Genomic DNA, 14,717 nt, shown 5'->3' on the forward strand with positions numbered 1-14,717 from the left:
TAATATTTAAGAAATTAAACTATAGAAAAATTGTGGCAAAAGGTCAAAATGGTAACTTCCTCCATTTGAACGTGTTCTCATCGTCATAAAGGAGAACAAAATCGTGTCCCGCACTCTTTGAAAATTAAAATGCCAATATCATCCTTACATTCCCCAACGAAGAATTATTCTCAGCTTCTTAAGGACTCTTCCTCCAACATTCTGGAAAAATACACCTCCATTCTTAAAATTAGGAAAATAACCACCTCAAATTCTACATAGACAAAAATACCCCTACCTTACGAAATAAATTCACTCTCAAATTTCTCTAAAAAAAAAAGTTTCCAAAGTTTTATTTTCCTATATATATTTTTTTCGAAAATTGTGTTACATAGATAAGACAAATAACGGTCTATGAAAGAAGAGTTTTTTTTTTTTTTTTTTTTTTTTTTTTCTATTTTACCATCGACCCGTACTAATTAAAAATTTATATATTTTGTTATTTCACCTAGGGGCAATTTTGTCTTTTCGCTACAGTTTCAGTGCTATATTTCTCATTTCAAGACAAATTCAACTAACTTTCTCTGTGTCCATGAATTTTCTGCAAATGTCCTTGCGTGGGCGTTTACTATAAAAACTCCTCTCCGGTACTGTCACAGCTCATACCTGTGAAAATGGCGAACAAGCTCAGAGTGGACGAACTCCGGACTCAACTGGCTCAACGTGGTCTTGATACCTCTGGAACTAAGCCTGCTCTGGTTTTCAATCTGAATCCTTACTCTCATTTTGTTCGAATCGTATTCTTCTCTAGCTTCCGTTGACCACGATTTTCGTGTTTGTTTTTGTTTATACAGGTTCTTCGACTAGAATCCGCCATTCGCGATGAGGAAAAGTCGTTGAAAGGTAAGGATGCTGCTGCGACCGATAGGAAAAAGAGGGGGAGGGACTCGGAAGATGCTAGAAACTCGGACGGAAGTGACTTAATCAGAGATGTGGAGAAGTTACGGGAAATGAATGTACAGCAACTGCGAGATGAGGCGGTTCGTCGTGGCATTGCTTCCACTGGTTCAAAGAAGGAGTTGCTGAAAAGGATTTGTGATGATTGTGAGAAAAAGAAAGAGGAAGAAGCGGAAGATGAAACTGACGGTATATGGAATTATATCTTGATTGGAGTGAATTTTTTTATATTGTCAAGAATCGATTGTGTTTGGTTCATTGTTAATTTCTATTGGCGTTTCTAGATTAGTTAGCGAAGAAAATGGCGCGAAACTTGTGGTTAGAAGCTAATTTAGTAAGTTGAACTTGGAAGGAGATTTCAATCAGGAAGACCTAGAAATTGTTAATTATGAGCTTGAGTTGTAAATGTATCAGGAGTGTCGAAAATAGAGGGTTGAAAGTGGATAATCTTTTAGAAACACCGGTCATTATCAGTATATATCATTCAATTAGGGAATATTTGTTTTCCGTGGTTTGTTCACAGCATGTAAGGATGGAAATGTTGTCACCAAGGAGAAGATTGTTACAGCGACCAAAAAGGGTTCAGCAGTACTGGATCAGTGGCTTCCAGATCATATCAAGGCACAGTATCATGTTCTACAAGTGGTAAGTCCAAATAGTTCAGTAGAAATGCATAGCTCTGACTAATTGGTAAGTAAGTCGATGTCGAAACACACATCTTGCCTTTCAACACATTGTTTAGTTTTCTAAGCATGAACAGCAATTATTGATTTGCAGGGTGATGAAATCTACGATGCCATGTTGAATCAGACTAATGTTGGATTCAACAATAACAAGTTTTATGTGATTCAAGCACTTGGTAAACTTCTATCCCTTTGATGAACATCGTTTACTTGACTCGATTTTGATTTAATAGTAAATGTGGTGTGCCTGGAGTCTGAGGAGGGATGACACTGACAGTCTTCCGGTATATTTGACCTGGGTTGAACAAAAACATTTGAAAATTAGAAATGGAAATGCTGGACCACTTGGATAAACAACCGATAGTGATTGTAAAATTTTTGGGGTTATGAGTGGATAAATAGTTCAAACAAAATTCATGCAGCTGATCACAAAGGAGAGTTTTACTTCTTTGGTGTAGATTTTGTAAAACTTTCCAATCAGAGAATGTGGTCTGCATTTTATTTCCAGGAGGGAAAATAGATAAGGCTTTAAGCTTAACTGGTTCTATTGTTGAAAAAGATATGACATATCCGATGAAGGCTTTTTTTATTTAGTTTTGGAATTTCATCTTTTTGAATATGATACACTAAATGCTGGAATTTCCATCCTTTGCAGAATCTGATGGTGGTGATTCTTACATGGTTTACTCCAGGTGGGGAAGAGTAGGTGTGAAGGGACAAGACGATAAACTAGGTCCTTACACATCAAAAGAAAGGGCAATACGAGAATTCGAGCAAAAATTCTTTTCTAAAACCAAGAATTATTGGTCGAACAGAAAAGAGTTTATTTGTCGCCCAAAGAGTTATACCTGGTTGGAGATGGACTACAGCAAAAATGAAAAAGAATTATCAGTAAGTTCTATATGAAAAAATGACCTCTGTACCCAAATGGAAATAGCGTCCATATTTTGCTTCCTATGACTCCATTGTCGACTTTAGGTCAACGAGAAACGTGGATCTACTTCAGAGGTTCAACCTCGTGAAACACAACTTGAGCCACGCATTGCAAAGTTCATCTCTCTCATTAGCAACATGAATATGATGAAGCAACAGATGATGGAAATAGGTCAGTGAATTTTTCCCTCCTATGTATCAGGTTAATATTAAATATGAAAAAATTTAATGTTTCATTAAGTGATCTGTTTTAAGAGTTCTTTTGAATGGATTCATTTGTGTGCAACCACGTGAAGAGACAAAAATCAACTTTTAAAAAATGGAACTTGTATTTTATAGGGTACAATGCTGAAAAGTTGCCACTTGGAAAGCTGAGTAAATCTACAATTTTAAAGGCAAGTACTTGATCTGTTGAAATTTCTCATTTGCATATGTTTCAACAGGGTTCCTGAGTTTGTTAGATATGTAGGGCATTTTTCTATATTGTTGGAACTGGAAATCTGCTTGAAAATGAAGGTTAAGCTTATTCATATTAAGTTACGAACACTGAGAGAAAGCTCTTATTCATATAACCTATATGAGATATGGCGACCTGTCTTTTTTATTTCTGAATGTTGAACTTGGAACTTTTGAATTTATATGCTGTCCCTATTTATTTAGGGTTATGAGGTCTTGAAAAGGATTGCTGATGTGATTAGCCAGTCAAACAGGAGTCAACTTGAGCAACTAAGTGGGTAAGTTTGCACCTGATGCTCTGTGGTTTCTCATCTACGCATGTTCAATATTCTCAAAACCTCAAAGAGTAAAACAATTCTTCCAATTATACACCCTGATTTTTTTAATTAAGTTCTGAGTTCTGGATTAAAAGGTGCTGCACATGTTTCTGGCAGGGAATTTTACACCGTAATTCCACACGACTTTGGATTTAAGAATATGCGTGAGTCCTCTCCGTCCTTCTCATAATCACATATTGCCTTGATCTGAATTAACAACTGAACCAATGTGAAATTTATGATGACAGGGGAATTTGTAATTGATACCCCTCAAAAATTGAAAAGCAAGTTGGAAATGGTAGTGTTCACTTTTCCTTTGAAGTATCTGTCGTTACTCTTGGCTTTCCACTATCTAGATATTCCCAAAATGATATAACTAAATAATGAGCTAAATGAAAACTATGTTGAAAGGAGCATTTAAATATTTACCTGCTAATCGATCATCTTTTGCTGCATGATCTTGAATTATAACAAAAATTTCATGTCGATTTTTACCTCGTTCATGTATCTAAATGACTGTTACATATTGACTTGAAGGTTGAGGCGTTGGGTGAAATTGAGCTAGCCACAAAATTGTTGGAGGATGTTAATAGTATCCAGGTATTACTGTTGGGTACTTGTTTTCTTTCAACATAGCAATGCATGTTAAAACTTTTGTGAAATATCACATTTGAAGAATGAAGCATATTCCGACATCTTTCCTTCTCCTGCCTTGGTTAATACCCATGTCAACTGAACTACAAGAATAACCGCATCAAGAGGCCTTTCTTATATTTGCAATTTGTAGCTGAAATGAGTTTCTCAAACTCCTCATGCTTTTTTATTAAGCACATGTTTCTTGTTTCATGATGAGGCACAAGTTATAATTTTGACATTCTAAGTCTTTTATACTGCTATTTCAATGATGCATATTCTTATCTAATAAAATTTTGTTTCTTATGAACATAAACCAATAGTTTAGTATTCTTGACCTTTAGAAATTGCTACGTCCTGATTATATCTGTTTTTATTGAAGTATAACATCTTTTGATATATTCTAGATCTAGGACTTGTTGAAGACTAGCCAGCTGATTCTATTGCTCGGTTGTGTTTACGGTCTTGTTCTGTCGTTATTACAGGAGGACCCCTTGTCTTTTCATTACCAACGTCTTCATTGTGAACTGTCACCAGTTGAAGTTGATTCTGAGGAATTCTCTATGGTAATGATTGTATTTCAATTTGTTTGTTTATTTTTTAATTTTGGATGAATTAATAGGGTATTAGGAATCACGAACCTCCATAGTGGTATGATATCGTCCACTTTGAGCATAAGCTCTTATGACTTACTTTTGGTTTCTCCAAAAGACCTCATACCACTGGAGATGTATTCCTTACTTATAAACCCATCACCAACTCCTAGTGGGACTCCTCTCCCAACAATAAGATAGGGTTCCTCTGGCATTCATCATTATTTGCTCTGGCAGAAAAACAAGCCTTTGGTTTCTTTACTACTTTTATTTTGTTTTCAGGTTTCAAAGTATGCACAGAATACACATGCAAAAACACATTCAAAGTATACTGTTGATATTGTTCAAATATTTAAGTTATCAAGAGATGGAGAAAATGAGCGTTTCAAGAAGGTGCTTGGCATTTACTTTCCTCTGTTAGTAAAAGACTTAATCCTATTTATTAATTATTTTCTTTTACACTGTGAATAGTTTTCGAATACAAAGAACAGGAAGCTCTTGTGGCATGGTTCTCGGCTTACAAATTGGACTGGCATTCTGTCCCAAGGTCTTCATTTTTTAGTTTGATTACTTGACTTTCATTTGTGGTTGCTCATCTAACCACAGAATGATCAATGCAAATTGAACATCTTACCAGGTTTACGCATAGCTCCACCTGAAGCACCTGTAACAGGTTATATGTTCGGGAAGGGGGTCTACTTTGCTGATATGTTCTCAAAAAGTGCAAACTATTGTTATGCATCTAATGCCGCCACAACAGGCGTTCTGCTTTTATGTGAGGTTGTTCTTCATCTTACTACTAAAACATATTAGGAATCACGAATTTCTACAATGGTATGATATTGTCCACTTTCAACATAAGCTCTCGTAACTTTACTTTTGATTTCTCCAAAAGACCTCATATACCAAAAAATGGAGATGTATTCCTTACTTATAAACTCATGATCATCCCCTTAATTAGCCGATGTGGGAATCTCTCCCAACAATCCTCAACGAAACATATGGAAGGTTGAGTTTATGCATCATGTTAACCTGTAATCTGTTTGAGCTCCTGGCTTTTGGATGTCATGTTTTTCTTTTATGGCTATTTGGAAGTTGGTAACAGCTCCAAAGAGGCTCAGATCATATGCCGATTGAAATGTTGGCTCTGGAAATGTGATTTGAGTTCCAGTAATTATGCTTACCCCATTCTTAGTAGTCATGTTAAGTTTATTTATCATTTATCCTTACCATGAAGATTGCGTTTGCCTTTCATTGTCATGATTAAATGTACTAAAATTGTTTGCTTCGAAATCTCTAGGTTGCGCTCGGCGACATGGTTGAACTTCTAGACGCAAACTACGATGCTGACAAGTTGCCCGAGGGGAAGCTGAGGTTTGTTGCCTGTCTGAAATCTCTACGTTGTTTCTTGTTCTCTGAAATTTTGAAGTAAAAACAAGAAATGGGTAACAAAAAAGGCCCTTAGTTCTCTCATTTATAAGTTTCATGTTTTCACTTGCCTCCTAGTTATGAGACTGACGTCTTAGATAAAACTAAACCCATGGTCACATTTGCTTAATTTAAAGATAGCCAGTCATAACATAATGCCTAATATTACAGCACAAAAGGAGTTGGACAAACTGAACCGAACCCCTCCGAAGCTGTTACGCTTGATGATGGCATTGTCGTTCCCTTGGGAAAACCAAAACAGGATCAACATCGTAAGGTATAGCTTTTTGTAATAGCCCAAGCCCACCGCTAGCAAATATTATCAGCATCGTAAAGACGTTGGGCCCCAAGGGGGAGTGGATTGTGAGATCCCACCTCGGTTGGAGAGGGGAGCGAAGCATTCCTTTATAAGGGTGTGGAACCTCTCCCTAGCATAACATTTTAAAAACCGTTTGGCTAACGACGATACATAACGGGTCAAAACGGATAATGTTTACTAGCGGTGGACTTGGGCCGTTACATTTTCTCTTTTCAGTACAGATTAGTTTACCATGTTTCGTACGAAAATCAGTTTCTTTTATCTTTCACATCGTTAATTGATTATCGGCAAATGTTAGCCTAAATCGTGGTCTCTGATTCTTCTCTCAGGGTGCCTTATTGTATAATGAGTATATAGTGTACAATGTGGATCAAATTAGGATGCGCTATGTTCTTCAAGTGACTTTCAATTTTAAACGCTGACGGGCAGCACGGGCATTGCCCATTTCTATCTGCCAGTGTCCCATCCTTCGGTCAGTGACGCTATCTTATGGTGAGTGATTAGGGGAGCAGAAAGTAATCTATGTGATGTAATATAAGTTAAAAGAAGAAATAAAGATCTTGTCTCTCTATCTCCTCCCACCAAGTTTTCAAATTTTAGTTCATACCATTTCCTTTTAACCCTAATCCTAATCGACACGTCTCTAGCCCACCGCTAGCAGATATTGTCTGTTTTAGCCCGTTAGTATTGTCATTAGCCTCACGATTTTAAAACGTGTCTAGCAGGGAGAAGTTTTTACACCAAGAAATGCTTTGTTCCCCTCTCCAATTGATGTAGGGTCAGCCTCCTCGCTAGCACATCATCTGGTGTCTAGCTTCAATACTATTGTAACAGCCCAAACCTACCACTAACAGATATTGTTCACTTTGGCTCGTTACATATCGCCGTCAGCCTTCCAGTTTCAAAACACATCTATTAGGAAAAATATTTCACACTAAGGAATATTTTGTGTTCCTATTCAATCGATGTGGGATCTCACAATTGCTAAGTTAAATTACGAGTTAGTGTAAATAACATGTTTCATGCTCAACCAAGGAAAGGAAATTTACTAACCATAATGCCAAAAATTAGAACTTTACCGAGAGGCAAGACGTTCTTACCAGTTTGAATTTTTCTACTTCACGATGTAACGTAATAAGCTTACTCAAAATTTTAACCTCGAATCATAGGAACATAACGAGGTAAGCAAAATGGAACACTTCACTATTCTTTTTGCGAAACAAGAGAAAAAGGAAAATGCAGAGGGAGGAATGATGTATGAATGGGCAACAAGCAACCCATTATTGTTGTAGAATGCAATGAATCGGAGGGACCAAGATTTGAAACCCAACACAACACAATACAACACATACAACATAACAAGTACGGCCCTTTTTTAGTTCTGTCGCTGTTCTTCTCCTCTATAAAAAGTGAAACATGTTCATGAAACTTTGCTTGTAGAAAACAATAAACAACGTTGTTTGTTCCTTCGCAACAAAGCATTTATTTCTCTTACAACCAAAACATGTCCCTTTGTAAAACCCAACACGCTTGTCCTTCAAAAGTCTCCCTCTACATTCCACTCTTACCTCACTCTCAATCTATCCCATTCTTCCTAAATTAAAAAAAATACGCCTTTTATTTTTTCAAAATTACAACAATACCCTTTTAACTTTCCGTAAGCGTTTTCGTACTACTCTTATATAGTGTTTATACTATTTTTCTTTTAATTTTAACTATTTTTCTTTTAATTTTAACTATTTTTTTAATAATATATCATCTAACAATATGTTAAATATCATTAATTTTTCGGAACTAATTCCTTCGTAATAATAAAAAACTTTCTCATATCATACCATACACGCAAACCCTAAAAGAAGTACAATAAAAAAAACTTTCCACCTTTGTAAGGGTGTGGAAACCTTTCCCTAGACGCGTTTTAGAATCTTGAGGAGAAGCTCAAAAGGGAAAGTTTAAAGAGGATGATATCTGCTAGCGGTGCGCTTGGGTATTTCAGGAATTATATAGAAACTAAATTCAAATACGAAAAAACGAGACGAAGGAAATGAATTGAATTTGTTGCATTACTTATAAATATGATAATAATGATGGGTATGGCATGCCATGCCAAACATTTTTTCTCCATCCTATTTCTCTCTCTCTTCAAACCCTAAAGGTTTATTTATAAATATCCAATCCTTTCTTCTTCCTTCTTCTTCATAGCTTTGTTGTGGACCAAGTGGGTGAGGAAGTTCTTGCTGGAGAAGCAGGGCACGTGCAAGCTCAGCCATTTCTAACCCATTTGCACGTGCTCCCCTTCTCCAACATGCCTTCCTCACCTTTTTCTCACCTTCCATGCCTTCCGCCCAACTTTGCTTCTTCATGCAAGGTAATTTATTATTTATTATTTATTATTATTAGTTTATTTGTTCTAATATACTTTTATAAAATAAATTAAGTCCGAGCCTGTAGTCAAGAAGAATCGAGAAACTCCTCATCGGTAGGAGAGTGAAACGAACATTTTGTATAAGAGTGTGAAAACATCTCCTTAATATACACGTTTTAACTATGTGGCTGACGACGATACATAACGGGTCAAAGCGGACAATATCTACTAATGGTGAACTTTGGCTGTTACAAATGGTATCAAAGCTAGACACTAGGCGATGTGTCTGCGAGGAGGTTGAGACCTGAAGGAGGTGGACACGTGATGGTGTGCTAGTAAGGATGCTAGCCCTAGAAAGGGTGGATTGTGGGGTCCCACGTCAATTGAAAAGGGAAACGAGTGACAGCGAGGACGCTGGACCTCTAAGAGGTGGATTGCGAGATACCACGTCGGTTGAAAAAGAGAACGAAACATTTTTTTTTTATAAGGGTGTGAAAACCTTTGTTTAGTAGACATGTTTTAAAAATCTTGAGGGGAGGCTTCAAAGGTAAACTCTAAATAAGATAATATGTGCTAGTGGTGGGCTTGAACTATTACCCCGCAAGGTCAAGGTCAAATATGTAAAGCTAAAATTAGTAGATTGTTAAATACTTATTTTATTTGTTATTATTTAAATAAATTGAATAACCTAAATTAAAAATTTTGGAATATAAATTTAAATATCAACGCGACGGCCGATGTTCACCAGCGACAAGCGCAGCCGTACTTTTTTAAGACATTCAAATTAAGAATGCTCACTCCACCAACTCCCACCAAATCGCCTCACACGCAGCGAGCGATGCAAAATTGTTGAAGCTCTCATCAAAATCAAGCTACAATCATGGATCTTAGCTCCAACGTGATCGAAAATTCCGAACCCAACTCATCGGAGGATCGAACGCCGGCCGTTCCAGTTCACTCGCCGCAACTCGCCGTCGCTTCTCTCGCTCTGTCTCAGTCAACGGCCAGTTTTCTCGACCAAACCAAATTTTCTGGGTTGTTTTCTCGGCGGCCTAAGAGGGATGAAGTTCCCACTCAAGCTTTTTCGCTTGCTCGCTTACCCATTTCCTGTTCTTCTCTCTGCCCCCCAAAAATCTCTCTCAAATCCACCATTTCTGCGAATCCACTTCAAATCCCTTTTTCTTTAGGCCCTCGCCGCCCCTCACAGCCCTCCAATGGCGCCGGATTTCGTCGAGCTACCATCGTTTGGTTCCGTAACGATCTACGGCTCCACGATAACGAATGCCTAAACTCCGCTAATAACGATTCCATGTCCGTCTTGCCTGTTTACTGTTTCGATCCGAGAGATTACGGTAAATCGTCGTCAGCCACGTTTGTTATTGAATCGGTCTCGGATTTGCGGAAGAATCTCCAGGCGAGAGGCTCTAATCTTGTTGTTCGAATTGGGAAACCTGAAACTGTTCTTGTTGAATTGGCTAAGGAAATTGGGGCTGATGCAGTGTATGCTCATTACGAGGTTTTGGAGGACGAAATGGAGACAGAGGAGAGGGTTGAGTGTGCGATGAAGGAAGAGAATGTTGAGGTGAAGTACTTTTGGGGAAGCACTTTGTATCATATTGATGATATTCCGTTTAAAATAGAGGATATGCCGTCGAGCCATGATGAATTTAAAGAGAAAATTCAAGGATTAAGTGTGAGGAAGACGATTGAAGGTTTGGATAAGATGAAGGGCTTGCCTTCTCGTGGTGATGTTGAGCCAGGGGACATTCCTTCTTTGTCTGATTTGAATCTCAATCAACCTGTGGCTATGTCTAAGGTTTGTTCTTGTTCTTGTTCTTGTTCTTGGTCTTGTTGTTCATAGCTGCTTGAATTTCGTTTTGTTTTGGGATTGTTGTGCTGTTTTGTTCATTTGGGTAATCTTGTTACTGCCAGGAGAAGTTGATTTCAATAACGCTTGATGATTTAATAGTTGATCTTTAATTTCAACCCGGAAGTTCTTGGTTGGTTGAATGAGAAGAACATTAGATAAACTCATTTAGTATCTTATTTTTTACTCAAAATGTTACATTGTGATTGTCTTTCTCGGGTTCGTTTGGCATTTAGTTGCATCATGATTGACCTTCCACTGTGCTGTTTGGGCTATGGTTTCTTGGTTGGGAGTAGGTACAACTTTTGAATTGTGTAAGAGGCATTGGATCCTACGTCGGTTAGAGAGGGGAATGAAACATTTTTCATAAGGGTGTGGAAACCTCTCTCTAGTAGACGGATTTTAAAACTGTGAGGTTCATGACGATACGTAACGGGCCAAAGTGGACATTATCTACTAATGGTGGGCTTGAGCTGTTACAAATGGTGTTAGAGCTAGACGTCGGGTGGTGTGCCACCGAGGACGCTGGACCCCCAAGGAGGGTGGATTGTGAGATCGTTGAGGAGGGGAACAAGCATTCCTTATAAGGGTGTAAAAACCTCTCCCTAGTAGATGCGTTTTAAAACCGTGAGGCTGACGACAATATGTAACGAACCAAAGTGGACAATATATGCTAGTGGTGGGCTTGAGCTGTTATAAATGGTATCAGAGCCAGACATCGGGTGGTGTGCTAGCGAGGATGTTGGGCCCCCAAGGAGGGTGGATTGTGAGATCTCACATCGGTTGGAGGGAGGAACGAAACATTATTTATAAGAGTGTGGAAACAACAGACTAACTCAAAATTGGGAATAAATCATGAGAGGCTTCTTGAAATATCTCAACATTGTTAACTTCTTCATATAGGAAGGATGGCTAGCTCCTAATACTCCTCAAGTGGGAGGGGAGACTGAAGCACTTCATAGGCTTAAAACATATGCAGCTGAGTGCCGAGCCCAACGACCGAACACAACGAACAACGGTGCTCAAAGTAGCATATATGGTGCTACCTTTTCAAACAAAATCTCTCCATGGCTAACCACGGGTTGCATTTCACCTCGCTCGGTGTTCGACGAGTTAAACAAAACTGTTTCCAGGTGCACATCCCCCACCTCTTTCATCTTCCTTTTGAGGCACATTAGTTGTTGAGAAGATCTTCTTATGTGTGCTAACAGGAAGAATGATGGTGGCTATGACACTGGAACAAACTGGGCGATGTTTGAGTTGTTATGGAGGGACTTCTTCAGGTAAGGCCCAAATCTATGCATCTAAATCTGTACATTTCTGCATTGAAAGCTGATCAGTTGGTGTGAGCTAATGAGCAATCCTTGTGGTTTTATTCTTGAAACACTATATTAATGCACACCCAATTGTTGATCTATTGCAGATTCATTACCAAGAAATGCAATTCAACAAAGAAACAACAGCCTAATCCTTCTCCAGCCACGGCTTCCACGGCCGCCCTTGCTTAGGGAGAGTTCAAAAGCAGGCATATCCTCATGTTGTAGTGTCATTTCTTTATCTTTCCAATAACCCCTACATTGCCTTTGTAAATGTTGTCTTTGATATACCAGCTGCACGGCTGCCTTGACCCTTGTCCCGTTTGCTTAGAAGACCGCGCCTAGTGTCACAATCATGCTTGCCCAAAACGTGTTGTCTATGGCCGCATGTCGGATGTCCGATCATGCTTGTCCATAGACAACAACGTGTTGTCCATGGATGTATGCCTGTTCCAAACCCTTTTTTACATGCTTTCATCTTAGGTAGGTCTTTACTATTTCATATTGTGTCCATATGGAGGTGTATGACTGTTCACTAAAATAATGTCTACACCCGTTAGGGCTAAAATGCCTAAAGTGTACTATAAGGGGATATGACTAATTGTCACTTTTTCTACCTAGATTATATGCAATCACATTTGTTGTTGTTGCTTACTCGTTTTTAGCTTATAACATTGTTTTTTTTTTTTTTTTTTTTCCAAATTGTTTTCAACGTATTTTATTGCTAACGTTTCCAAAACATTTATCTCAAATATTGTTCGTGAACTCTGAATTTCTCACGATTGATTTGATTTCTGGGTTAGAATAAGTGTTATACAATTGTTGTCTCGTTGCCGTAACAGTGAGATTGTGACACCTAACTCTTCAAATAAACTAGTCGAAAATCTTAAATTTTTATAGACCACATAAGGTCTTAAAAAGTTGAATATTCACATTTTTTTTAATTTCTATTTTTCTTGTACAAACTAAGATGATCAATTTTATCTCAAACTAGGAATGAAAAAAGAACATGGAGAGAAGGAACTATGTGATGAAAGATTGAGAGCTTGAATCTTTATGCAAATCATACCATATGAGATTGAATTTCAAACCACGATCTATGAATTTATGTAGTTGTCACAGTGATCAAAGGGCTTCTAAAATAAAAAGGAGGGCATGTAATTTGAGGGGCGATTGCAGAATGCAAAATATGAAGGAATATTCAGAGGACTTTGTCCCACATCGATTAGTTCCAGAAAATGGAGAGAAAAGGAGGCTATAAAAACGCTGGTGGAAGGCTGAGCAATGCATACCTTTCTCGGCCTTTTGGCTAAGATCAAGTGTAGTATCTGTTCTTATCAGTTTAATATCTGATACGTGGGCCATCGGCCCACATGATATTAAATTAATTTTTCAAGGGGGAGGGTCCACTACAGTAGCTTGCTACTGGGGCTCTCGAGCGTCGCCCATGCGTTGCACTAAAGCTTGGGCCTGGCGCACCCCTTCATACCTTAATCCTAAAGTTTTTACTCAACTAAATAATTTTTGTCGTCTAAATTTAATTTTATTCCGTCGTCTAAATTTAATTTTATTATGTGATAAATTCTGAATCAGGCATTTTTATTTTAGGACTAGTTTTGATAGATAAGAGCTTTATTTACATGATAAATTCCATTTTAATTCTTTAAATTAGACTAGTTAAAGTTGGGCTTAAACGTTTATGGGAGATCCCACAATGGGAGAACACAATAGTTCTCCCAATGGAAATACAAAACAAGAGGAGAACAAAAAGTAAGTTCTGTTAAGGAGGAGAACAAAACACGTGTTGAGGGAGGAGAAGAGGAGAACAAAAAGTAAGTTCGAGAACAAAACACGTGTTGAGGGAGGAGAACAAGAGGTGTGTTGAGGGAGGAGAACAAGAGGTGTGTTGAGGGAGGAGGTGTGTTGAGGGAGGAGAATATGAGGTGTGTTGAGGGAGGAGAGGAGGACAAACAGTTAAGGAGGAGAACAAAACAGTCACACATTGATTAAATTATTTTTTCAAGGGGGAGGGTCCACTACAGTAGCTTGCTACTGGGGCTCTGGGCTCTCGAGCGTCGCCCATGCGTTGCACTAAAGCGCTCTGGGCTCTCGAGCGTCGCCCATGCGTTGCACTAAAGCTTGGGCCTGGCGCACCCCTCCATACCTTTAGGGTAAAGTTTTTACTCAACTAAATAATTTTCGTCGTCTAAATTTAATTTTATTATATGATAAATTCTGAATCAGGCATTTCCACCATTTAATTTAGGACTAGTTTCGATAAGAGCTTTATTACAATGATGAATTCTATTTCAATTCTTTTTTAAATTAGACTAGTTAAAGTTAGGCTTAAAAACTATAAAAAATAAGGAACGTTTATGTGGGATCCCACAATGGGAGAACAGAGGAGAACATTCCAATACAAAACAAGAGGTTTTGTTAAGGAGGAGAACAAAACACAACACAATGGTTGAGGGAGGAGGAACAAAACACAACACAAACACAGGAGGACAAAACAGTCACACATCTTAAGGATAAAGAGGAGGACAAATCGTCACAAGGACAAAATAGTCACACATTGATTAAGGACAAAACAGTCACACATTGATTAAGAGGAGAACAAAACAGTCACACATTGATTAAGAAACCCACTATGGTTAAGGAGGAGAACAAAACAGTCACACATTGATTAAGAAACCCACTATGGTTAAGGAGGAGAACAAAACAGTCACACATCGATTAAGAAACGGTTAAGGAGGAGAACAAAACAGTCACACATTGATTAAGAAACGTTTATGTGATCTCACAATGGTTAAGGAGGAGAACAAAACAATAGTTTATGTGATCCCACAATGGTTAAGGAGGAGAACACCC

General features: G+C 38.1%; 2 protein-coding genes and 1 non-coding gene across 4 annotated transcripts; all 3 read left to right on the top strand.

Annotated features, from left to right (window-relative positions):
- Nucleotides 1-579: 579 nt before the first annotated feature.
- LOC111807468 (poly [ADP-ribose] polymerase 2) lies at nt 580-6,869 on the top strand. 2 transcript variants are annotated; one of them, XM_023693206.2, is made up of 18 exons: nt 583-737; nt 834-1,125; nt 1,460-1,581; nt 1,714-1,795; nt 2,275-2,510; nt 2,598-2,724; nt 2,892-2,947; nt 3,213-3,286; nt 3,443-3,489; nt 3,574-3,623; nt 3,863-3,925; nt 4,444-4,524; nt 4,834-4,944; nt 5,023-5,098; nt 5,189-5,331; nt 5,852-5,925; nt 6,151-6,256; nt 6,628-6,869. In XM_023693206.2, the coding sequence occupies exons 1-18, from the start codon at nt 654-656 to the stop codon at nt 6,718-6,720; spliced, it is 1,917 nt and encodes a 638-aa protein (XP_023548974.2). In that variant the 5' UTR covers nt 583-653; the 3' UTR covers nt 6,721-6,869. The 2 variants fall into 2 exon arrangements, 1 of the variants encoding a protein (XP_023548974.2); XR_015423132.1 differs by lacking the exon at nt 6,628-6,869 and having other exon boundaries at nt 580-737; nt 5,189-5,385; nt 6,151-6,175.
- A 2,523-nt stretch (nt 6,870-9,392) lies between these two features.
- Nucleotides 9,393-12,500, top strand: LOC111807473 (blue-light photoreceptor PHR2). Its single transcript, XM_023693213.2, has 4 exons — nt 9,393-10,479; nt 11,434-11,663; nt 11,742-11,813; nt 11,954-12,500. The coding sequence occupies exons 1-4, from the start codon at nt 9,544-9,546 to the stop codon at nt 12,036-12,038; spliced, it is 1,323 nt and encodes a 440-aa protein (XP_023548981.2). The 5' UTR covers nt 9,393-9,543; the 3' UTR covers nt 12,039-12,500.
- Nucleotides 12,501-13,134: 634 nt separating this feature from the next.
- LOC111807849 (U2 spliceosomal RNA) lies at nt 13,135-13,330 on the top strand. Its single transcript, XR_002816994.2, has one exon. It is a non-coding gene; the product is annotated as a U2 spliceosomal RNA (small nuclear RNA).
- The last annotated feature ends 1,387 nt before the right edge of the window (nt 13,331-14,717 follow it).

This window comes from Cucurbita pepo, chromosome 12, assembly GCF_057944985.1.
Source record: "Cucurbita pepo subsp. pepo isolate OVF chromosome 12, ASM5794498v1, whole genome shotgun sequence".
Lineage (NCBI taxonomy): Eukaryota > Viridiplantae > Streptophyta > Magnoliopsida > Cucurbitales > Cucurbitaceae > Cucurbita > Cucurbita pepo.